General features: G+C 57.5%; 1 protein-coding gene across 7 annotated transcripts; it reads left to right on the top strand.

Annotated features, from left to right (window-relative positions):
* Window positions 1-667: 667 nt before the first annotated feature.
* On the top strand, window positions 668-21,756 carry NR4A1 (nuclear receptor subfamily 4 group A member 1). Of its 7 annotated transcripts, XM_045072952.1 has the most exons (11): window positions 668-817; window positions 4,004-4,079; window positions 4,695-4,816; window positions 6,752-6,858; window positions 16,853-17,730; window positions 18,501-18,630; window positions 18,943-19,094; window positions 19,438-19,640; window positions 19,735-19,913; window positions 20,478-20,531; window positions 20,915-21,756. In XM_045072952.1, exons 5-11 carry the CDS (start codon window positions 16,855-16,857, stop codon window positions 21,169-21,171), a joined length of 1,851 nt encoding a protein of 616 aa, XP_044928887.1. In that variant the 5' UTR covers window positions 668-817; window positions 4,004-4,079; window positions 4,695-4,816; window positions 6,752-6,858; window positions 16,853-16,854; the 3' UTR covers window positions 21,172-21,756. The 7 variants fall into 7 exon arrangements, with proteins under 7 accessions (XP_044928887.1, XP_044928888.1, XP_044928890.1 ...); XM_045072953.1 differs by lacking the exon at window positions 4,004-4,079; XM_045072955.1 differs by lacking the exons at window positions 4,004-4,079; window positions 6,752-6,858.
* Window positions 21,757-24,672: the final 2,916 nt, after the last annotated feature.

Raw genomic sequence — 24,672 nt, 5'->3', positions numbered from 1 at the left:
CCCTAAGGTGCCATCTTGTGTGGAAGCTGGGCACCCTGCTACTTGGGTTTCTTGTCCTTGGGGTGGCATGCAGACCAACCAATCGATGCGGGTGGGGGTGCCCAAGACTCAGAGAGCCAGGGTCCCTGTCCTCTTAAGCCAGCCTAATTGCTGTGTGACCCTGGGCCACCGCGGGGCCTCTCTGGGCCTCACTTTTCCCTCTTCTTCTTCCGGGGAAGCCCCGGGTAAATTTATTTAGAACCCAGTTCGAGGTCTGCTGCCCCGGAAGGTGCTAGCAAGGCCACGGAACGCTCACCTGAAAAACAGCTCCCGCACCGCAGCCGCAGCGGGGCGGATTATGTAACTGGGTGTGCTGCGTGTGTGTTGGGGGGGGGGGGGCGCGGGGCGGGGGGGGCGCTCGCGGCTATTCCGGGCGCCGCTATTTTTAGCCCCATTGATGAGGCTGCGTCGGCCGCCGCCGCCGGGATTCCGGAGACGTCAATGGGCTCGCGTCACGGTCCCCGCCCGCCCACCGGGGGAGGCGCGCCCGGGGCTGGGACGGCGGCGCTGGCGGCCGCGGACTGCGGGGGCGGGGGGCGCGGCCGCGGCCGGAACTGCGGGGCGGGGGGCTTCCCGGGGTGGGGGGCTTGGAACCGCGGCGGCGCGGCTGCAGGAGCGCGCGGCGGCGGCGGCGGAACTGGTGGGGGGCCCCCCGCGCGGCGCCCGCGACCCCCGGCCTCCAGGCATGGGCGCCCCTGCGGTTCAGAGCGGCTCCCAGCCGGCTGGTGCGCGACCCCGGAAGGCGGGGTGCAGAGGCAAGCGGAGCCTGGCGGGCCAGGTGAGGGGGGCCGGGTGGGGAGGAGAGGGGGTCCATGGGAGAGGTCTGGGAAGAATGAGGTCTCCGCATAGGCAATAGCGCGGGCCCGGAGCCACCGTGGGAGTCCTGCTGGGGATAGGGGCTCTGTGTGGGGCTGGGGGGTGGGGAGAGAAGGTCTGGATTCCCAGAGGAACCTGCTCGCTCACAGTCTGCCCCCGAGTGCGGCGGCCAAGGCTTTCTCTCCCAGGCCCGCCAAGGGTGGGGTTTGGCCCGCGAGGGGCGCAGGAGGTGGCCAGGCCGGAGAAATTCCTTCCATTTCCCCGCCGGCTGCGGGGAATGGGTTCCAGGAGTTCGGGAGGGGAGGGACCAGACTTGCTCGGTGCACCCCTTCATGGGATTGAGTGAAGAAACCGAGCCCGGAGAGGGTCTTGTAGAGGCAGGAACGGACCTGAGATTAGAAATGCTGCAGATAATGGCATTTACAGTGGTTTACAGTGAAGCATTAATTTGGATTGGGGGCTAGTTAGTGTTTGGGCATGCCGGGAAGAGGAAGGCTGGTAGAGATAGGCGTCTTCACAGCGTGGTGCCCAAAGGTTGCTGATGGATTAGGGGGCTGACGACAACCTGGACAGGGGTCTCAGTGAGAGCTACAGCCATGGTCCTATAGCTACCCCAAGTGAATGTTTAGATCAATGACTTGAATGAAAACGTAAAAAGGAAGCCAGCTGACTCTGTAAAGGCCTAGAGCCAAGGGGAATGACAGGTGGACAATAGGCTAAAATCAAGATTTCAAATGATGGCAGCCAGGCAGAAGGATGGACCAAGATGAACAAGATGAATGTGACTGATTGTAAATGTTGGGGCCTGTGCTGGAGTGAAGAAAATTAGCTCAGGAGTTCAGGCCTCGTGCCTGGGTCTAAGGCACAGCAGCCCTGGGCCCGGAGCTTCCCACTTGCTTTCTGGTGTTAGCTGTCAAACTGCTCCATTGCTATCCGAGACCTCTACCCACCAGAGGAGTCTAAGTGGGGGAAGAGATGGCTGCCTGGCCCAGGGCTCCCTGGTTGGGCTCCCTTGGTCCTAATCCCGGTTTTGCCACTTCCTAGCTGTGTGACCTTCAGCATGGTGCTTAGTATTTCTGTGACTTAGTTTCCCCTTCGGTAAAATGTTCATTATAGTCACCTCTTCCTCATGGTGTCATGAGGCTGAAATGGGAAAGTGCATATAAAGCGCCTAATAATGTAGCTAGCACATGGTGTTCATTAAATATTATCTTCTGTTATTATTGTTAATACCAGTAATATGCCCATTTCTGGGTGGGGACTTGGCCAGTGCAGAGCTTACAATCCAAGAAAGTGCCCGACTGCCAGCCTTGTCCTGTGATGAGCTGGAGTGTAGTTAAGAGAAGACAAATACCTGAGAGGAAGGAGGGGAAGGAGATTTCAGGTGGACCCAGGCAGAGCTGGGATCCAGGCCTGGGGCTCTTGGAGTCAGGGTTGTAGCTCAGCATAGGGTCGAACCGTCAGCCTTTGGATCTGCCCTCCCGTGGAAGGGACAGTTCCTTAGCTCCCACATTCTCCCCACCTCCTTCCAAGCAGCTGGCTGGTTTTCTCAGCCCAGTTCTGATTGCAGGTTGCGTGAGTCCTCTTCTCCCACATTCCTCAAATACTTACTGAGTACCTACTTGTGCTGAGCTCCCTTTGGGAGACTGAAGTCTGCGTGATGGAGACAGATGGGTGAAGAGCCGAACAGCATTAGTCCTAAGGAGTTAATAAAAATAGGTTAATGTGGTGGGGGTAGAGACGTGACCGATGAGAAGAGGCTAACTATACAGACATATGGGGTAGTGACTTCCTTGGCAGAGGGAACAGCCAAAGCAAAGGCCTGACTAGAGAGAGAAAGCCTATGTGCTTGGAGCTGGGGGAACAAGAGCTGGGTCCTGAGGTTTGGCCTGAGGCTTCCACGCCATTTAGGAGGCATCACACTCTTCTCCTCCAAGCCTCCTTGGCCCGAGGTTTGCCCTCTGCACAGTGCTGACTGTAATTGACCTTGATTCATTCCCCCATTGTAACCTTCTGGGGCCCAGTGATGTGGGTTTGCTCCTTCTTGGATCTGTTGTTCGTGGCTCACTGCCTGGCTCACAGTAGGCCCTCAGTCAGTGCTCATGGAGAGAATTTCGACCTGAGACAGGAGATGGGATCAGATGTTATAAAGCACTTTGTGGGTATGACCTGGGTCCCCGATTCTGGAGCCTACTCAGAGACAGGGGAAAGTGCTTGGAGGACCTTCTCTGACCAGGGAGCTCAGGGCAGGCCTGACTATGGTGGAAAGTGTTGGCCCTTCCTGCGTTTCCTCCTCAGCTTTGGACTGTTGGGAGAAAAGGGAAGGCTGTGGAGGGGAGCCCGGGGCCTTGCTGCAGACCTCTTTCAGGGATATGGGAAGATGACAGTGTCGTTCTAGGAAGCAGGTGTAACCCGTGGGTTGGGGTAGGTTTGCAGCCTGATTTTGCCTTCTGTTAGGGGCTGGGAGCCCTCCAGGTGTTCTACACCTCTCCCCTCCCTTTCTGCCACCTTCACCCTCTGCTCTCCATTACACGTGTACTACGGGAGCATGGGATTGCTGGGCTGTGTAAGAAGAGAATCCGGGTACTGTGGTCCGGAGTAGCTCCCTTTCGCCTGTGGACCCTGGGGCAGAGGTCAAGAGGGCAACTATGCCCATCACGCACCCTCTGGGGCCCTCCTCCTCCTTATTCCCTCCACCTCCCAGCATGGGAACATCTACTTCCCTTTTCCCACGCCTCCTCTTAACCTGAAGGGCACCTGTTCCTACTGTCACTCTGAGGCTCAGTTGAGAGTGGAGAGGGCTGAATTAGGGTGGACAAGGGGAAGGAGAGATGTAAGGTCTGGAGTACCGTGGCTGAAGGAGAGAGGCACTGGTGAGAGGACAGGCGAGAGCATAAGAAGGCTGGAAGGGTGGTGCTCACAGTTGGCTATTGAAGTGGAGGGCAGGTGCCCAGAAGTGGCTTGGAATAAACACCAGGTTCTGGGGCTGGCTCTGATGTGTCCTCATTTCATTTCTCCTAATAATGCTATCATATGTGTATGTGGTACTGTTTTGGGTCCTTTACACGTGCGAACTTATTTTAAGCCCTACCATAGCCCTGTGGTTGTTAATTTCAGAGATGTCAGTTACAGATTGTCATTTTCACAGCTGAGGAACAGGAGTCACAGAGAGGTTCTATAACTTGACCAAGATGACAAGTGACAGAGCCAGGATTTGAATGCAGGTATCTGGGTCCAGCGTCTGTACCCTTAACCGCTTCGCTTCAAGCTGGGTCTTTGTGTTTGAGGACTGGAGTGCCTTCACAGGCCCTGGGAGTCCCCATTGCTTTGGTTAGAAGGCTGGGCTGCCTGGGGATGGGGCAATTGAGCCCCTGCTCTGTGGGGTCCTCTGAGGCTTTAGGGGCCAAGCTGGAGCCCTCTAAGGAGAGAGGGGTATTCTGCCCTGTCCTCACAGTGGCTCCCTTTTCTCTGCCTACAAAATGTCCTTTTGTGTGCATCAGGGCCAAGTGTTGGACTGAAGCTGACACCCACCCCCAAACCCATATTTGGGGTAGGAGGCTGAGGGGTTGGATGCTGGCATGTGTCTCCTTGGCCCTGAGATGGCCAGGTACTCTCAGCAGTTCCTGGTCACGTCCCACATCCCCAAGAGCTGTTTGCCTGGGGTTCTGTGCGCCCCCAGGCTCAGCTGCCCAGCCTAGGGAAGTCCTAGGGCTGGCTTATCGCCTTTCATGGCCTGGGTCCTGCCCCTGTCCTACTCCTGAGTTTCCTGGCTGTGCTTCCTCCAGGAAATGTCCCTGCCAGCGGGTTCCTCTGCAGTCACACAGATTCTCCTCCTGTAGGCTTCCACCATGGACAGAAGCCAGCCTTGGTCCCTCTCTGGTGTCCCAGCTCCTTCTGCCAGGTCCTGGAGGCCTGAGGGATGGTTGACTATTGTCCGAGGTCTCTTGGTTCATCCAGACTGGTAAGTACTCTACCGTTGTCCCTTGTTTGCCTTTGGGGCCTTCTAGCAGGTAGGACTGGGGGGCAGAGGTGGGTGTGGGGCTGCCCTAAGCGGATGTGGTTTGGGGGATGGAGGGGGAAGCCCTGCAGAGGTGGCAGGCGAGGTGCTGCTCAGCTTGGGGAGATCTGGTTTCTTCAGTGGTGGGAGTAATGTGGAGGTGGGGAAGGGGGAAGCCTGGCTTTCTTAGCAGGATGGACTGGGGGACCGTGGGCCTGGTGGGCATGGACTGGTGTGGGAGGAGAGGGGCAAGGGTGTGGGTCAGTGACTGCTATTACCAAGGCAGCACGTGTCTGGTTCTGATGGGGTGGGGCTGGATAGCTCAAGGCAGGCTGGGAATAGAGTGGGGCAGGTGTAGGGGGTGGGAAGTTGGCTTGTTTTGAGGGCATGCAGCAAGGGAGTGCACAGAGGGGAGGCTGGGATCATTTCCCCCTAAAAGGGCAAAGACCACCCCCGTCCTACTATGGTGGGTCTGTAGGGGGAAGATTTGCTGACAAAGGGCAGAGAGAGACCCTCCACAATTCGCCCACCATCCCTAAACGGGAAAATCTCAGACTTGTGGCCAGAGGGGTCCTAGGTCATCCAGTTCACCTTCTTTTCTTATGGATGAAGAAACCGAGTTACAGACTCAGTTAAGTTAAAAGTTAAGTGACTTTTCAAGATCCTCTAGTGAGGACGTGTAGAGCCAAGCTTAGAGTCAAGGTCTCCCAGAGGCCCAGTCGGCTGGTGGAGGACACGCCTTCCTTGCCTGAGGAGGCTTCTGGAGAAGGTACCAGCAGATGGTTGGTGAGGATTGGAGTGTAGGAATGGAATTTCCACCAGGTCTTTCCCATAGGATCTCGGATACTAGGATGGGGCCAAGGGCACCACGGTCCTGGTTACCATATTTACCCGAGAGAGCTGGAGTTCAGCCTGGTACCCTGGCCAGGGACCTGTGATTGCCTTTCCCAGAACAGAGGGCTGTCCCCGAGTCACAGCCCCCTTCAGGGCTTTGAGAGAGATCCCTGGATGAAGGAGGAGCTGGCTCTGTATCTTGCCCGGCCCCCCAGACACTGTTGCCCCGTGTGGAGTGGGTGTTCAGGGCACAGGGATTCCCACGGAGGTAGCTGCGATGGTGGAGGACGGGGTGGCTGGTGTGAGCCCAGGTGGAAGGAGGGGAAGCCCTGGGAGGCAGGGCCCTCCCATTCCAGGGGCTGGTCTGGGCGTGCACCTGGCCTCCTGCTGGCAGCAGGCTCCGTGCCACCAGCCTTGGGCTGAGGGGCAGGGAGAGGAATTACTGTAAGTGGGAGAGGCAGGTGTCCCTTGTCGGCTGGGGATCTGGACTCAGGAGGCACGTGAGTGCAGATGACAGCAGCAGGCCAGATGGCTTCCACCAACCCGGCCCCCACCTCTCCTGTAGGCTCAAACTGCCTCCTGAGAGCCCAGCCTTGTCCTCTGGGTACAGAGTGGCCCCCATGGGCAGAATTCCTTTCGTTCACCTCGTTGTCTGGGTGATGGTGGTACTGGGTGGATGTCTCATGCCATATCCAGTGCCAGGGCCACCCCAAGGGGCTGCCAGCCGGGGCCCCGTGAGTGCTAGAGCTATTGGTCTTGTGACGTGGGCACCTGTCTGCCAGGCCTGGGCACAGGCCCAGGGTCACGCTCACGCCGGGGCTCACGCCGGGTCTCCCGTCAGCTGACTATTTTGGGTTCTTGCTGACCTGGGCCAAAGTCAGGCCTCAGCCAAGAGGGCCCTGAGGCAGCTCCCTCTGTCCCCAGAGGCCGGCTCTGGTTTCGGCTATATAAACAGAGGAGGACATGCTGGCTTGGAGACAACTCCATGTCCTAAGTTCGCTCAGCCGGTGCATAGCCTTGGCCGGACAGGCCGGGCTGACCGGGCAGTCCCGTCTCTTCCCGCAGGGCTCCCTGAGGCTGCCAGGAAGAGCCCCTGACCACCCCCAGGATTCTCGCCTGGTGCAGTTGTCCAGGATCTCTGAGAGTCTAAGCAGATCGTGAGGAGATAGCTGGTGAGTCTTAGGGATGGGGAAACTGAGGCTTGGGAGCTGGGCTGTTTGGATCTTTCTCCATTGTGACCATCTGTGTTGTGGTTTCTTTGGCCTTGAGAGGAGGGGGAGCAGAGGAGGAGACAGGGGTGGCTGACCTTCCCGAGGAGTGAGAGTAAAGCTTGACCTGAATTGGGTGGGTGGGAGTCACACTTGGGAGTCACAAGCCGTGATCAAGAGCTGGGAGACGTGGGAAGAGACAGGTGCTGCCATCTTTCTCCTTCCTCGGAGATTTCCACCATGCTCTCGGTCCTCCTTTCCTGTTGACTCCGCCTCAATGAGGCTCTGGTCTGCTTGGGCTAGGGAGGGACGCCGGAGTGAGCTGGGTGGCCAACCAGGGACTCCTGCACTGGTCCCCAAATAAGGTCCCTGAGCCTCCCAGCTGATGGGGACAGGGGACTTGGCTTTCCTAAGCCCTCAGCCCCTGCCCTGCTCTCCTTGCCTGGCTTCCCCGCCGGTCTTGGTGCCTGCAAAGCAAGGCTGGAGCGAGGTCTGGCAAGTCCACCAACCCTCTTGCCACAAACACGATCCCCGGGCCCTGGGCCAGGGGCTGAAGCCCGACACGAAATAAGTGGCAGCTCGTTCCGTGGGAGGCTCTTGTGCTCTCCTTCTTGGTTCTCAAAAAAAAATTTTTTTTCCCCTTTCTGAACGTGAGTCTCTAAATGAATCCAGAGCCTGTGACTAAAAATACTTTAACAATAGGAAAATGCATCAGTCTTTCCGGCTGGGGCTTGTTATCAGAGGGTTTTTATTTTGGAATTTGAAATTTTGCCCAAGGAGGCTGGGTGGAGACCTTGGGCAGGGGCAGGAGGATTTGGTGGGTGGTGATGTTCTGCAAGGTGGTGGGAGGCCCTTCGAGGGTGAAGGAGCTGGCCAGGAGCTGAGCAGACTGAGGGGCACGGAAGGAGGTTTGAGGAGGGGCAAACAAGGCAGAGGCTGACCTTTCCCAGAGGTACTCCATGATCTGGTCTGCGTTTTTCCAGCGCCGTCTGGCTCTTCTTCCCCGAAGTCTGATCTTACTCTTTTGTGCTGTATGTTAATTCCCCCTAGCCTGAGAGGGAGGTGAGGGTCAAGAAATCCCTGGACTAAAGACAGCCTCTGTGGAGAGAGGCCTGGCCTCCTTAACTTGCAAGCTTTCTACAGAGTATTAATTGAGCACTTGCTGCATACAGAGTATGGAATTTTCCCAGTGCTGGGTCTGGGCACACTCTCATTTCCTTCCTCATCTGTGGAGGGGGAAGAGGTGTGGATGGGGTTACTATTCTCCATTCTTGAAGAAGGGGGTGCTGGCTCCCTCGTCTAGCTGAAGACCCAGGTATCTCCTTTCCATGCCTGCCCTCCCTGCTCTGGGATCCTGCTGCGGGTCCGTAGAGTTCAGCCTCCCAAGCAGGGCTCCGTTTCACTGGTGAGCCACCCCCTTCCCTGAACTGATGGAATTCTCACAGCTGTCAGGAGTGTGATATTGTCTATATTGGGCAAATGGGGAACGGTCTTGGAGAGGGCAGGGAACTGGCCCCAGGTCACACATCAGGCTTGCGGGGTTCTGGCTAGTGATGGCTCTGTGAGCCCCTCCCTCTTTTGCCCTGCTGGGCCTTGGGTGAGTGGTGGGGGTCAGTGGCTTCCCTGCCCACGTCCTTGGCAGTCTGTTGTCAGGGAGGTGACAGACAACCTGTGTGGTTGTGGCAGGGCCTGGGCGAGGGCCAGGAGATCAGCGCCAGAGACCTGGGCCTGACCCTATGTCCCTAATTGCCAGACCTGTCCATGGCAAGCCCTTGGGGTTGTAGGCACTGCTTCCTAGCCCATAGTACAAATCCCCCTACCCACTGCTGAGGCAGGAAGAGGAAGTGGCCAGGTCAGGACTGGTACTAAGTCCTGGGGCTGAGGAGGGGAAGCTCCCGTGGCCACTTCTCAGTGGGAGGAGGCAAAGCTCACTTCTTCTGCCCACCACGCGGGAAGGGTGTGGAGGCCTGTGGGTGGGGATGGTCTTGGTGAAAGTAGGGCAGGTTCCTGTCCTCTGCTGGGGGATGTGGGGGTGTGTGTGTGGCAGACTGGGGGGGGGGGCAGTGTGGGAAAGGGGTTGTGCCAGTCCACTTTCTCCATCCCCCATTTACCCAAATCCACACCCACCCTCTTGGCTGGTGAATGATGGTGGACATTGGCTGCCCATTTGGGGCCTGCCCTAGGCTAGTTACTATTGAAGATGCATGAAGGCCCCCCCTGCTGAGATCGGGGAAACAGGGCCTTGCCCTCGTGTTCACACACAGCTGGAGGGGGGATGAGTCAGCACTAAGTCCCCAGGCCCCATGAGGCAGCCCCATGAGATCTGCCTCGGAGAAACAAGGGCCTTGTGAGTGCTTCAGAAAACACCCAGTGTTGACAGAGAACATCCCGTGTGAAGACCCCTCTCTAATGGGAGATCAGCTCCTGACCATAGCTGTGCCCTGCGTGTGTTGGGAGAACAAGTCCCTAATGGGAAACAGGCACCACTCTCTGATTTCAGCAACACACACTTGAATGAATCTGTGCTCGATGATTTCCAGCAGCATCTGTGTCCCTGTGAATAAATTAGTCTCTCCCATTGAGGCATGGCTATTTTTTAAAATAAACTTTTGTTTTTGAGAAAATACCCATATGGAAAAGTGTACAAATTGTAGGTATTAAATCTTAAGCATATAGTGTGGTGGCTTTTCCAGGGTTGAACACACCTGGCTGATCACTGTCCAGGTTGGAAATTGGAATGCTTGCAGTCCCACCAGAGAGCCCCTCATGGGCACTGCTGTTTTCAGTTTACAGGCTGCGTGTGTGTGTGTGTGTGTGTGTGCGTGTGCCTGTGCACACCTGGTTCTAAGGTACACTTAGAAGAAGTCAGGTGCAGCGGGCCAGAAGCCACAGTCTGCAACCCACAGAGGAGGCCATGGCTCCAGCACAGACCTGGGAGCTAGAGGACCTAGCCCTGAGCCTCCATCTCCTCATTATAAAATTTGGGTCAGTTCTAAATCTGGAAGGTTGAGGGGAGAGTTTAGTGGAAGAATGCATGTGAAGTGCTGTGGACTGAGGTCTGACCCTTGGTGGTTATTCCCCATACCTCCCCTCATGGGTGAGAAGGGGCTTGTTACTAAGAGTTAAGCTGAGGGAGGGTATGGCCGGAAGTCTTGGAGATGGGCAGGATTAGAGCAGAAGGAAGATGGGTCACTCTGCCCAGTGAGTGGTGGGAAGTTTTGCCCAAGGTCCTTTTATGGGAGCAGCCAGGAGCCCCAGGGTGATGAGGGCAGATTGATGCACTGGGCCAAGCTGTGCTGTGGGAGCCTGGTGAAGACTGTCGTCTCATCTCCAACATGACATCTTCTCTCCCTGAGCTTCTTGTGTTATGGCCCTGCCTTACCTTCTGGTCCTCGCCTCTAGTTTTTGATATTTCTCCCATTATTACCTCCTTCATCATTACCTGTCCCCTGCCACCCCACACCTCCCCCCACAAGGGGCTGTTCACTCTGACCTTGCTCTTGTGGGCTAGACTTGGAGATCCCTTGGGAGCCTGGGACCAGCTTATGTTCCAGGCTTCCCAGGGTCTGCATTAATGGTGCCTTTTCCCGAGTTCCACCTTAGCCAGATTCCACTTGCCTCAGAGCCCCAGGACACCCTGGAGGGCCTCTGGCCAGCAGGGATGAGACCAGGGGTCCCAAAGTCCTCGTGCCTCTCTCCTCTCTGCCTTAAGGTAGGTGCCCCATGTGGCTGCCTGAATGGGTGGCCCTGGTTGTGCTCCCACAGACGGACTCTGCCTTTTTCTCCTTATTTACTTCTTTTCAAACCCTGCAGTATCCCTGCCTCCACAGACATGGCCAAGTGGCAGCTGTGGTTGTCTTCCCCTCCCTCTGCCTTTGGGGCAGTGAGAAGGTAGCCTCCAAAGCTGCAGTATCCTGGTGATGAACCGGGGGGAAGGGGGGGGGTCGCTGGGCTGCAGGCTCACATCTGGAGGCTAATGCTGAGATTTGGAGATTTAGACTAGGGCCTTGGGCAGCTGCTCACCACACATAGTTCCCTGGGGCTCCTGGGTGGGCTGGCCCTGTGGGAAGGTAGGGAAGGTCTGTATTGCTTTTTACAAATGGAAAGTGGTAGGGAAATTGGTGGGCACCAGGGCCCAAGGTGACTCAGCTTGCAAAGAACTGGTAAAGCTGGGCTTGAGCACAGATTGATCAAGCTACATGTTTTGCTGACATTAAATTAATTGATTAATTAATTAATTATTTTTTGGAGGAAGGCCCGGGGTGGAGGAAGGTCTAACTTCATCAGCCCAAACTTGCTGTGTACTTCGGAGCAACGTGCAGGTGCTCTGGGAACCCTTGGGTCCTAATCTGCAAAATGGGAGGATGTGAATGATATTAGCAGGTTTATCTTTTTTATCTTATTTTTCTTTAAATTTTTTTTTTAAGATTTTATTTATATATTTGACAGACAGAGATCACAAGTAGGCAGAGAAAGGCAGAGAGATAGGAGGAAACAGGCTCCCTGCTGAGCAGAGAGCCAGATGCTGGGCTCCATCCCAGGACCTTGAGATCATGACCTGAGCCAAAGGCAAAGGCTTTAACCCACTGAGCCACCCAGTAAATGCTTATTTTTTAAAAAAGAGTTATTTATTTTAGAGAGAGGGAGAGAGGGAACACAAGTGGAGGGAGGGGCAGTGGAGAGGGGGAGAAAGAGAAGCAGACTCCCCACTGAGTGAGGAGTCTGCCACAGGGCTTGATCTCATGACCCTGAGATCATGACCTGAGCTGAAATCAGGAGTTAGATGCTTAACCGAGCCACCCAGGAGCCCCATATTAGCAATTTTAAAGTCTTTTTGTTGTTTTGTGTGTGTGTGTGGCATCTCTTTTCCAAGCAGAATCTATGCAAAAGCCTCACACAAAGAAAAACAAAACTGGTATGAAGTGGAGTGGGGATCTCGGATGGGTCGCTTTGCGTTATTCTGCCCATATTTCTTCACCTTCACCTGAGTGGCCTTGAAGGGTCTTTGGAAGATGGTTTGGGGAAAAACGGAGCTGTCTGAAGATTGGTCCACGTTGAGATTGTATGCCGAAGTTGAGGGAGCTATAGCAGGTTCTGACCAGGTTCAGAGGTGGGTTCTGAATGAGACTGGTGTTGCATGAAGACTACTCCACTGGCGGGCAGGGGGATTCAGAAAGAGGAGCCAAGCTGGTAAAGGGGCAGTGGCCTAACTGGGTGTGGACAAGGAGAAGTGGAGGTCACCGGCCTCAACTCAGCTGGTCGGCTATCTTCATGCACCAGTGAGGCGTGGGCTGTGGTTGGCAGTAGGAAGGGGATCCAAGAGATGTTCCAAAATAGAATTGTAAGAGGAAAATGAGAAGTTGCTGGTGGGGTATCAGGAGCAAAGATGGGTAGTGGGCAGAGAGTACAGCGATGACAAGCTCTGTCGGCAATGGGTGAAGTTTGAGTTGCTGGCAGGACCTTTGAGTAGGCAGAAGTGGGGGCTGGAGACAGGGGTGTGGGAGACCCGAGATGGGAGGTTAAGAGTGGAAGTGAGGAACAGGAAGTGCCTCGGGTAGGGGGAAGTGCTGTCGGGTGACCAAATGAGGTGAGAGTGGGGCCACCAGCGCAGGGGCAGTGGAAGCAGAAATACTTCAAGCTGACTTACTGGGGAGAAGGGGGCTGGGTGGAATCCCAGGGTCCCAGGGGGTCTGGGGTCAGGGTGGATTTCTTCTCCTTGTAAACATTAGCTTCACTTCCCTTCTCTCTTACTTAGCAAGTGCAGGCTCCCCAGGTTTGGGGTAGAATGGGGGTGGCGGGGTAGAATGGAGGGTAGAATGGTAGATCAGGGAAGTCTCTAGGTGGTCTGCAGCTGCTCCCTCTGCAGGTGCTGGAGGTGTCCTGGGCAGGGGAGGGCGTGAGAAGATAGATCCCCTACAGATGCAGCCAGAGGTCCCGGGTTCCACCCCAGTGTGCCACCACCACGCTGTGTGACCTTGAGCAAGTGCCATTATTTCTGAGCTTGTTTATTTATAAAATGGGGAAGAGTCGGCACAAATTTGACAAGATTTCTCAGGCTCCACCCGGTTCTGAAATTCGGTAATTTCCCAACTATAGTGCACCCACCCTGTAAGGGCCTGGGAAGAAATCAAATTCAGCGTGTGGAACAGAGCCCATTGGCTCATCTTGGGCCTGGCAAACCCCTGTCCTGGGAAGGTACTTTGCATTGGGAGAGTAGGGGACGGAAACATGCCAGGGTGGGGGGTGGGCGGGGAGAGACGACTCCGACATTCCTGTGCCAGTTTCTCAGCCAGTGACCCCGCTGGAGAAGACGGGTCAAGTGCACTAGCTGCGCCCTGGGCTGAAGTGGGGGTGCACGTTGTCTGGGCTGAGTCCCTGAGTTGCCCACCCCGGCCCGAGGCCTGCCCTGGCAGCCCAGCGGCGGCAGAGGGCGACCCCCCCAGGGCTGCAGGAAGGACAGGGAGGGTGCAAAGGCGGAGCCGGGCGCCGAGGGAGCCCAAGGGAGCGGGAGGGAGCGGGAGGGAGCGGGCGCGGTCGTGGCTCCCCGAAGCAGCCGGAGGCTGAAGAGAGATCCAAGTCCGGGGAAGCCCCGCGGCCGCGGCTCTAGAGCGCCCCCTTCGTGGACTCTGGCCCTCCAGGCCGGTTATTTCGGACCCGGGGGCCCCGGGCCGGGTCTTAGGTCCGGCGGGGGGAGCCTCGGGAGTCCGCGAGCTGCTATTTTTAGCCGGCGCGGCGGGCGCGAGGTGACTATTTATAGATCAAACAATCCGCGCTCCCTGCGTCAATGGAACCCCGCGTGCGTCACGCGCGCAGGCATTCCAGGCCCCCTCTCGCCCCGCCCCCTCGGGCTCCCCGTCCCGCGCCTCCCCCTGGCCGCCTCCCGCCGGAACCGCGCCGCCCCCCGCGCCCTTGTATGGCCAAAGCTCGCCGGGCCGCGTGCGTCAGTGGCGCCCCCGCCCCTCCCCGTGCGTCACGGAGCGCTTAAGAGGAGGGTCGGGCTGGGCCGGGGAGCCCCAGTGGCAGAGGCTGCGGAACTTGGGGGAGTGTGCAGGACCCGGGGGAGCGCACGAGGGACCAGACTGCGACTCGGGGTGCCGGTCCGGGGCAGGGGGAGCAGGAGCCGGCCAGGTAGGCGCCCCCGGGGGGGAGGGGGAGCGTGCATCTCAGCGGCACTCTCTGTTCTGGTTTTCAGGGGTGTTGCATGAAGGAGATGGGCGTACGCGTGGGCAGAAAGGATGTTGTAGGGTCAGCGTGCATGAGAGCGGGTGTATGGTGCAGCCTTGGCGCCGGAGGAGAGCGATTGGAGCGGGATGTGGACCCGGATCGGACTTCGATCTACCGGGCGCGGGGGTGGGGTGGGGGGAGTGTCTGTGCAAGGTGGAAGCCACAGGGGGTTAGAGTTGGCACCTGGAGCGGGGACTTGTTCAGTTGGAGGCTGGCTGTAGTTCTGTTTCCGAGGGTACCCGAATGGCACAGGGCGCCCCGGACTGAGGTGCCGATGGGGGCTCAGTACAGTGGGGGGAAAGATACACAGAACTTTAACTGCAGGGATCTATCGGACTCCTACCAGGATTGGATTTCCAAAAGGGTCTTCTTCCTCCCCTCAGGTCTGCCTCCTCCCCCATTCCCTTAATTGTTTTCTTAACGCTTTAGAGCCTATGGTTAGTTTGCAGGGATCCCCGAAGTTGCTGCCCGAACTCTATCAGGAGACTTCTGAATTGCTGAAGGAAATGGCCAGCATTGATAGCTGGACTGTGGAGGGGTCCTGTTTGTGTTCCGCCAAATGAGTCTTCTTAGGGGCGGGGTCTCTGGAAGCGCAGGGAACGTTGTTTTAGTTGCTGCTTGGATCCGGTGGGGTGTGTGTGTTTGTGTGTGTGTGTATGAGAGGAAGAGAGAGGTGTGGAAATCTTGGTCCCTGGGGATCTGGGGTGGGAATTGTTAATGCTGGAGTCTCCGTGTGGTACCTGAAGGATACCATCCCCCCCAACCCCCCGCCCCCGCCCAGTTCCAGCCCCACATGCTGATCACATCTGTGCCCCCTCCCCCAGTCTCTGTTGGCTCATACAGGTAGGGTGCCGCCTGAAGCTTGTTGGGCATAACAGGTGCAAACCACATTGTTGCCAGGACCTGCCTGAAGCCGGATTCTCCCTGCTCCCTCCTTCAACCCCGCCTCCTCTTCCTCCTCCCTGTAGGATTGCTTCTCCCCCACCGCCTTAACGCTAGATGTAGGTCCGTATCTGGTGTAGTTAAGTACCTGGGCAAAGGAGGGGGGGTATAGGCTGGTGGGGGTTGATCCGGATGTGGGACGTCCAAGTGGAGAAACAGGATTTGAATAAGGCTGGAACACCCAGCCTTATTCCAGGTGGCTGCCATCTCTTCTCCACCCCAAACCCATCCCCGCCTAGGCTGTCTTAGGGCAGGGAGACGTGGCCAGTCTTATCTCTCGCAGGTGTGCTCTCTGCCTGTGGACAGGCACTCCTGGGTGGGTGGTGCCAGCGCTTCAAGGGGCTCCATCACCTGGGTTGTTTGTGGGAGTGTCAGGCCAGGGGTGGAGCTGCCTGTCCAGGGCCCATGGAGGTGGGAGAAAGGCTAGAACCAGAGGACTCCCTGGGCTTTTGGCCAGGAGGTGGTGCCAGCCTTTGCCCCCTCTCTCTGTTCCCTGGATTATGGCACACTCTGTTCCAGCTTGCTTTCTTACCCAGCCTCCCTCCCTGACTGGAAGGGCTGGAGCATACCGACCCCAGGTGTGGATGTGGGATGGGGAAGTGTCCCAGAGCCTCCTCTGTGTTCGTTTTTGACAAGTCTGCAAACTTAAGGATTCCCCTTGAATGGTGCTGTCTCTGCTCCCTGAGGCTTCTCATGACTGAGGGTGTAACCAGCTCTCCTTGCTTGAGCTCCTGGGCTCTTCAGGACATAGATACCCCTTAGTGGAGGAACCCAGGCAAGGACACCTTCTCCTTCCCATGTAGGCATCTCAAATTTGCTAGGCTCAGAGTTCTCTTGTACAAATAGCAAGGAACAGTGCTTTGGGGGTAGCAGAGAAATTCTTCTTAGGGACTGTCCATTTTCCTCAACATCCGGGGGGCTGTTCTCTCCTTCTTCCGGCCCCTGTTCAGCCTCCCTCCAGCATACAGCCTTTAAAGGTCTGGAGGCCAGTTACTTGATCCCCTGGGGAGCTGGGGACCTGGGGACTCCTGAAGAGGCCCAGGCTCCCTTCCTTTTTGCTTTTGGGAGCAAGTCAGGCAGCGCTGAGTGGGTGCCTGTCCCCAGATGGCAGGACTGGGGTGTGTGTGGGAGCTGCAGCCTTTGTTCAGTGTGTAGGGTGGGGGCAGGAAGGGGGGGCAGGCTCATGGCCGCTTAGGCCTCTGATTTAGGCAGCTGGGCCCTTCGCTCTCGGCTCCTCTTGCATTGTCCCAGGCACCGGGGAGGGGGAGGAGGAGAGGGGGTTTTGCAAAGGCTGGGCCATGCCTGGGAATATTCCCAGAAGGGCCAGGTTGGAGAAATAACGTATCTGCACCCAGAGAGTGGGCTGAGTAGGACTTTGCCTGGTTGCATCTCCCACCTACCCGTCTTCCAGCCTCCACCCACGCCTCACCCAGTGTGGTAGGGCAGGGGGTTGGGGGAACACAGCTTCCCCCTGTTCCAGCAGAGAAATGCTGGCTGGATGCCTTCCCTAGGGTTCCCAAGCTGACTGGGGTGTGGCTGGCCTTCCAACTGAGCCCACTCTTGCTGGGCCACTGCCCAGGGGCTTTGTGACATGGGGGTGGAGATGGTGTTCCGGCTGGGGACCGAGCTTTCTGGGTTCTGTGGTAGGCCATGGTGCTAAGGCCTCAGTGGCTTGTGTCTGGCTGGGATTCTTGCCACCTGGCTGCTCAGGGACCTAGACTTCAAGGCCAGGCTTCAGGCTTCTCTCACCTTGACTCTCACTCCCCCCAATCTTGGTCTCCTCCCTCTTCAGAGATGCCCTGTATCCAAGCCCAATATGGGACACCAGCACCGAGCCCAGGACCCCGTGACCACCTGGCAAGCGACCCCCTGACCACCGAGCTCAGCAAGCCAACGATGGACCTGGCCAGCCCTGAGGCAGCCCCCACGGCCCCCACCGCCCTGCCCAGCTTTAGCACCTTCATGGATGGCTACACAGGGGAGTTTGACACCTTCCTCTACCAGCTGCCAGGAACAGCCCCGCCATGCTCCTCTGCCTCCTCTTCGGCCTCCTCCACATCCTCATCCTCGGCCACCTCCCCCGCCTCTGCCTCCTTCAAGTTTGAGGACTTCCAGGTGTACGGATGCTACCCTGGCCCCCTGAGCACCCCCCTGGATGAGACCCTGTCCTCCAGTGGCTCCGACTACTACGGCAGCCCCTGCTCGGCGCCATCACCATCCACGCCCAGCTTCCAGCCGTCCCAGCTCTCTCCCTGGGATGGCTCATTCGGTCCCTTCTCACCCAGCCAGACGTACGAAGGCCTGCGGGCATGGACAGAGCAACTGCCCAAGGCTGCTGGGCATGCCCAGCCGCCAGCCTTCTTTTCCTTCAGTCCCCCTACTGGCCCCAGCCCCAGCCTTGCCCAAAGCCCCTTGAAGCTGTTCCCTTCACAGGCCACCTGCCAGCTGGGGGAGAGAGAGAGTTATTCCATATCAACGGCTTTCCCAGGCCTGGCGCCCACTTCTCCACACCTGGACGGCCCAGGGATGCTGGACACACCCCTGCCGTCAACCAAGGCCCGGAGTGGGGCTCCAGGTGGAAGCGAGGGCCGCTGTGCTGTGTGTGGGGACAACGCTTCGTGCCAGCATTATGGAGTCCGCACCTGTGAGGGCTGTAAGGGCTTCTTCAAGGTACTGGGCTGCCCTGGGTGCAGCTCTTTATGGGAGGTGGTCTCTGTGGTAGCTTCCCTGGGGTTCTCTTCCCACCTTGTCCTGCCCTTCTGGGAGGGGTCACAACTGCAGGTGGGCCACCCTTCTGGGGACCCATAGATGGCAGGAGGCTGCCCACAGAGGGATAGCGAGGTACAGGCAAGGGTGGGGACCGCAGGCATGTCCCCCGGAGGGCACATGCTAATGGCCAGCTTCTGGTTTTCTTCTGCCCGTCCTCCCCCAATTCAAGGTCCTGGTGGGAAGGGGGCCCCAGGCACTCATGTTCCTGGCATGAGATAAAAGGATCTGGGAAGAGGGCTTGGTGCTCGAGGGCTGGGGGCGGACTGCGGAACAGGCTGTATGTTTGTCCCAGCCCTGGGTGCCTGCTCAGCTTCCCGTCCCCACCCCCCAGCCCTCCTCTGCCCTCCCTCGCCAGCCCCAGGGAAGGCACATTGAGAAGTCCAGGTGTCTGGGCTGCTATGGAGCCCGGAACCCCTGGGCCCTAATCTTGTGTCCTGGGGGTCTCCCTTCTTGGGCATAAACCTCCCCCAGTGTCCCCAAGACTTTCTTCTTCCTCCCCCCACCCCACCCCCCCCCCATCTCTCCCTCCCCTGCCACCCAAATGTTAGAAAAATAGCTGTGAACAGAGAGTGCTTTTGTCTGTGATGGCAGCAGGATCTGGACGGTCCCCTCCCCTGCCCCCCCCACCCGCCCGACTCTGACAGCCTGTTCCGTGTGGCCCCCCCATCCAGCGTACAGTGCAGAAAAATGCCAAGTACATCTGCCTGGCTAACAAGGACTGCCCTGTGGACAAGAGGCGGCGAAACCGCTGCCAGTTCTGCCGCTTCCAGAAGTGCCTGGCCGTCGGCATGGTGAAGGAAGGTGGGCGGCCGGGATGGGCTGGCGGGACAGAGGTGGGCCTGAGTTGGGTGGGGCAGACAGAGGCCCCCCAGACCTCTGTCCTGGTGGGCCGCAGTGGCTGGCACAAGCAGGCCTTACGTGCACTCCCACTCTGGTCCACCTGTCTGGCGCGTGGGCCAGGGGCTGGGGGGCGGGGTGTGCTCTCTGTAGGGTCTCTGGCTCTAGGTCCTTAGACTCCGAGGTACTTTCCAGCATTGATGCACATAGCTTGGGCTGAGAGTCCCTTCCCTGGACCCCTGCCTCCCTTCCTTAGCCCTGCCCGTTTCTCTGCAGTTGTCCGGACAGACAGCCTGAAGGGGCGGCGGGGACGGCTCCCTTCAAAGCCCAAGCAGCCCCCGGATGCCTCCCCTGCCAACCTCCTAACCTCCCTGGTTAGGGCACACCTGGACTCTGGGCCCAGCACCGCCAAACTGGACTACTCCAAGGTGAGGCCCCGCCTGCCCCACACTCAGTGCCTTTGGGCATCTTGGAGAAGGCCCCTCGTGGGCACAACACACTGGAAAAAAGAGGAGCCCCCTTTGGGGTGACCAGGTGGACAGTGTAACCCCCCGGGTGGGTGGCCAGTTAGAAAAATGTGCTCCTCCAGGCAGCCTCGGCCCTGGGTTAATGCTTGAGAATCGGTAAGCAAGAGCATGGGCAGACTCTCAGACTCTCTCTCTCTCCCCTGGGACCCGGGGGTCCTCCGAGTGTATCACATGGCCTCAGGTGATGGCTGCAGTATAGGGCCCCTACTGGGCTGCTGACCTCCAATCCCCTGCCCGCCCTCAGTTCCAGGAGCTGGTGCTGCCCCATTTCGGGAAGGAGGATGCTGGGGATGTGCAGCAGTTCTACGACCTGCTCTCGGGTTCCCTAGAGGTGATCCGCAAGTGGGCCGAGAAGATCCCAGGCTTCGCAGAGCTGTCCCCTAGCGACCAGGACCTGCTGCTGGAGTCGGCCTTCCTGGAGCTCTTCATCCTCCGCCTGGCATACCGGTGAGTTGCTGCCGTCCGCTTGCTCAGGGCTCCTCCCCTGAGCACTATTCTCAAGCTCCCCGCCCTGACCGGCCTCTGCATCCTTCTGCGCCAGGTCAAAGCCTGCCGAGGGGAAACTCATCTTCTGCTCCGGCCTGGTCCTGCACCGGCTGCAGTGCGCCCGTGGCTTTGGCGATTGGATTGACAGCATCCTGGCCTTCTCTCGGTCCCTGCATAGCTTGGTCGTTGACGTCCCTGCTTTCGCCTGCCTCTCTGCGCTCGTCCTCATCACGGGTGAGTGGCCACCAGGGAGTTGGGGAGGGCTTGAGGGCCTGGCCCTCGGCCCCCACATGGTGAAGTGAAGGTGCCCTGAGGCAGAGAGGGGCCAGCTTGTGCTCCAAGTGACACAGCTGGTAGACAACAGAGCTGGGGTCTGGGTCTGGGCCCAGGCATATCTGATCGCAAAGCCCGAGGCAGTTGGAATTATCCCATACTATCCAGGATGCACACCTTGTGTTTTTTGCGTGTGGCCTGGGATTTGGGGTTGTTTTTAAAACCTTCTTGAATTACGTGGCATGCAGGAAAGTGTACAAATGAGAAAGTTTCACAGCTGGATCAGGAAACAGAACCCTGCCTCCTGTCTTCTCACAGCCCTCAGCTCCCCCAAGGGCAACTGTGGCCCCAACCTCCAACACTAGGCTAACTGTACCTGGTGTGTCCTTTACATAGGTATAATTATTCAGGGTGGATTTTTCTGTGTTAAATGCAGAGGTTTTCAGATCTCTTTTATTTAAAAAATTTTGAAATTTTTTAAAATTTCAGAATCTGCCCCCATTTCCCTTTTCACTTAAATTTCAGAAGGAACCCAGCCATGGAGGACAAAATCCAAGGCATTTTGGGCCAAGGGAAATGGTGGGTTTTGGAATCCCTAAAATCACGGCTCCTATCCAGGGTTTCTCAGGAAGTGCCTGGGAGAAAACCTTGCGTCTTAGGCAGAAAATCTGGTTAGGAATAGGGTTTTTTTGTGACCTTGGGCAACTCCTTTAACCTGTCTGGGCCTCGGTTTCTCATTTGGAAGATGAGGACAATGAGTGTGACTGCCACAGCCACTAGACTTCAGTGGGGGTTTGTGTGTGAACTTTTGCCAAGTGCCCCGGGACTGGGGGAGGATGGCCAGTGGGGGGCAGTTCTCCAGCAAGGAGTGAGGCTGGGCGAGGAGGCGGGGTCTGGGGGTGAGGTGGAGGGCTGCTCCTCAGCCAGGTGGCTGACCCTGCACCTTCCTCGCACCCTTCCAGACCGGCATGGGCTGCAGGAGCCTCGACGGGTGGAGGAGCTACAGAATCGCATCGCCAGCTGCCTGAAGGAGCACGTCTCGACCGCAGCAGGAGAGCCCCAGCCAGCCAGCTGCCTGTCTCGCCTGCTGGGCAAGCTGCCCGAGCTGCGGACCCTGGGCACCCAGGGCCTGCAGCGCATCTTCTACCTCAAGCTGGAGGACCTGGTGCCCCCTCCGCCCATCGTCGACAAGATCTTTATGGACACGCTGCCCTTCTGACCCCTGCCCAGGAACACGCGTGCAACACGTGTACACACTCAAGACGCCACCCCACGTGCCTTTAACCCACGGCCCACGGCCCCTCGGAGCACCCCTGCCCCCAAAGCCCGGCCTGGGCTCCAGCTGCAGACCGGCCGGCCTCCCCACTTGGGCTGGTTGGTTTGGCAGGGAGCTCGCACCCCAGGGGAGGGGGATGCATTCACAGGGGGGACCCCTACTATTTGTCTTAATCGCCCCCATGCCCGGCCCTGGCCTTCATGTTTTTGTAAGATAAACCGTTTTTAACACACACCGCCATGCTGTAAATAAGCCAAATGCCGCTGTAAATACAGGAAGGAAGAGGCCAGGATGGGAGTGGGGGCTGGGAGGGAGGGACAGCCCCCACCAGCCGGGCAAGCCTTCCCCCCTCCTTGCACCTGCTCTCTCTTCCCGCCCTCTTTCCACATGTACATAACCTTACTCTAGGAGGAAGACAAATGACAGATTCTGACATTTATATTTGTGTATTTTCCTGAATTTATAGTATGTGACTTTTCTGATTAATATATTTAATATATTGAATAAAAAATAGGCCTGTAGCTGAAACCAGGAGCCTGACTGTCTCTTATGCCCTCTTCCTCCCCACACACATCCCCACCCCCATCCCCATCATTACTGAAGCGACAGAAGCAACTCTGGCTGAATCATTCAGGTTACCGACCTAAGCTCACAGGCCTCAGTTTACACTTTTCTAAAAGGTGTAGATAATCATGACCCCTGCTTCTTGGGGTGGTTAAGCAAAGCACTCAGACTAGTTTTGGATACGTGGAAAGGCTCTGATAAGCCCATGCCTCATGGACAGAGGCTCGTGGTGGAGGCCGGTGAGCTGAGGGGCGAGAGGGTCACTCCAGCTGTCACCGTTCCTTTGGGGCCATGGTCTCTGATTGGACTTCCACATCTATAAGACAAGGTGAGGGGCAGAGCCCACCTCGCGTTGCCTGTGGGAGTCCGGGAACGTTGGTGGAGGTGCCTGGGGCTGGGTACGGGGCAGCTTGGGATGGTGTTAGCTTTAGTACAAGTTTTTTTCCATCTGCATTTTCTACAATCCCCACCTGCCTAGCACCCCAGCAATAACATCCAGGTTGCTGGTGGCCCTCGGGAAGAAGATCGTTCTGGGGTTCCTATCTGTATTCAGATGCCCCTACGTAGGTCCTCCCAACTCCCCAGCTCATCAGTTGCTTAGCTGGCTTGAAAGGCAGATTCCTAGGATCTGATGTCAGAAACTCCAATTTGCTGAGTGGGAGAGCCCAGGAGTCCACACTTTTACCAAACACTTTGACCAAGTGCTAGTGATGCCAGTGTGAGTCTCAGGGCCACTTTTTTGAGAAACAGGAACTTAGATGGACCCCAGCCTGAGGCCCAGATAGCGGCCAGCCTAGCAGGGTCCAGCCCCCTTCACTGAGCTCAGTGTCTGGCTGGCTGCATGGAGTCCTCAAGGACCTTGTAGGAGACCAGAAAGCACAGTCCCTTACACCTATTCCTCACAACCCTTGGCCTGGGACACTGAAGCTCCACCTTGGTGGCCCCTGACTGGATGGAAGCTGTACAATATAAGGCTTTGCTCCCGAGGATGGAATCAAGGGTCTTTCCCAGTGCTCCAGCCGCAGCCCGCAGGTTCTCCAAGGAGCTATCAACCACATGCCCTTGCTTGGGTTCGAGGAAGACAGTCCAGTCCCAGGCCTTCTGCAGGGTCCACATGTGGTTGGGGTGGGGAACCCTGGGCCGCATGCATGGTGACTACCACCTCCAGCATGTGTCCCTGGTACCCCCCGCCCAAGCGCCTGAATGAGCCTTTGTCAAAGCACACACTCGGCAAGGTGCGGGACAGACCTGAGGTGGGGGGGGAGTGGGGAGCAGTTTGGAGATTTGCTTCTATTCTCAGCCCTGCCTCTCAACTCCATGCTACTCTCTGAGAAGCTCCTCTTCCTCCCTGAGCCTCAGTTTCCCCATCCACTCAGTGAGGTGGGTCCGGGAGTGGTACTCTGGTTAGGAACAGAGAGCTTGCTGGGAAATCTCCCACCAGTTGTGGGATTGGATTGAGGCCTCTCCCTTTGGGTCACTCTCTTCCATACCCACGACTCTAGCATGGATACAGATGTGGAGTACAGGGCAGGCCCTTGGGGAAGGCAAAAGGGCCACTTAGGGGCTTGAGTTAGAAGCAGGGGTTGGGTATGGGGGGAGCCCTGGAGACTCTTGGTCTGTGTAGATATCTAAGCCCCATAGCGATGGTAAGAGCCACCATGTACAAGGTTCCATCACCCACCAAGTTCTTTTCACGTGATATTTGTCCTTTCTAACCCTCACTACCACCCCATGAAGAAAGTGTGGTTATCCCCACCTCACGGGCCGGGAGCCCAGTAGAGCAGTTGAGAGGCAGGACCCTGGAACCCCCCTGCCTGGCTTTAAATCTTGGCTCCAGCTCTAGCTAGAGAATTTCTACTAGGATACCTACGTGCCTTAGCGTCTTCATCTGTGAACAGGGAAATAATTGTATCTATTTCATAAAGTGAAAATGATTACATGAATGCATGTATACAAAGTATTTCATAACAGTGCCTGGTGTGCAACAAACAATAAATCATAGCTATAGTTTTTACAAAGGCAGAGAAAGGAAATGACTTTCCCAAGGTCACTATGCTTCTCCGTGGCAGCGCAGGGTGTGTCTAGATACCTAACCCCTAGGTCTCCCTGCCCAGGGGCTTTGTAAATGAAAGAAGCTCCATCCGGGATGGTGGCCCCTTTCCAGTACTCTGGTGATTGGGGTACTGGGTGGGAGGCCCGAGTTCTCCAGCCCCGCCCCGCCCCGCCCTGACCCGCCCAAGGGCTGGAGCCTGCAGGCAGGCTCTTTCTTTTCCACTGAGCAACTGGAAGAACTGGCCTCCCAGTCTTGCTAGGGGCTGGGAGGGCGAACAAGGGGGCATTGAGCCTGGTGGGGCCTCACAATGGCTGCTCTGTCCCGGCTAGCCGGGGGCTGGGCCCGTTTCCGACGGGGACAATAGTCAAAAGGCAGTGACGCCGGCAGGGCCTGGAATCCCAGGCGGGATTTTCCAAGGCCTCAAAGCCTGCTGTTTGTCCTCACATGGAGACCCAGGAAGCCTGCCTCCCTGTCTCCCCCCTACCCCACCCACGCTGGGCCCTGTGCCCAGGGGCCCTGGCCCCCTCCCCAGCCCTGAGGTGCCATTGTGACTGGGGTTGGGGTGGCTCTGTATACCCCAGAGTTTGTGCTTGATAACCCTCCTCAGGCAGGGGCCTGGCATGGAGGAAACTGCCCCTTACCTGGGCTCTGGCCACTGGCACTTGGTTATGGAGGGAGGTGGCAAAGGCTGGCCTCATGGAGGCTGAAGAGCTTCTGAAGGTCACAGGCAGCCACCCTGTACTTGAGCTGTATTGTGCCACATGATCGGCTCTGGGTGTCCAGGGGTGCTGGGCTATGTGGTAGCCTACTGTAGGGCTGCGGAGGGA

The sequence above is a fragment of the Mustela putorius genome, unplaced genomic scaffold (genome assembly GCF_011764305.1).
Source record: "Mustela putorius furo isolate JIRA1106 unplaced genomic scaffold, ASM1176430v1.1 tig00537227_pilon_pilon_pilon, whole genome shotgun sequence".
NCBI lineage: Eukaryota > Metazoa > Chordata > Mammalia > Carnivora > Mustelidae > Mustela > Mustela putorius.
This window is presented reverse-complemented; position numbering and strand designations above follow the sequence as displayed.

Bases quoted from the DNA above. Each gene is read 5' to 3' on its own strand.
- NR4A1 (XM_045072951.1), top strand. From the start codon at position 16,711: ATGGTGCTAAGGCCTCAGTGGCTTGTGTCTGGCTGGGATTCTTGCCAC. The intron at 17,731-18,500 runs GTACTGGGCTGC...CCCCCCATCCAG, and splicing joins GCTGTAAGGGCTTCTTCAAG to CGTACAGTGCAGAAAAATGC. The intron at 19,095-19,437 runs GTGAGGCCCCGC...GCCCGCCCTCAG, and splicing joins CCAAACTGGACTACTCCAAG to TTCCAGGAGCTGGTGCTGCC.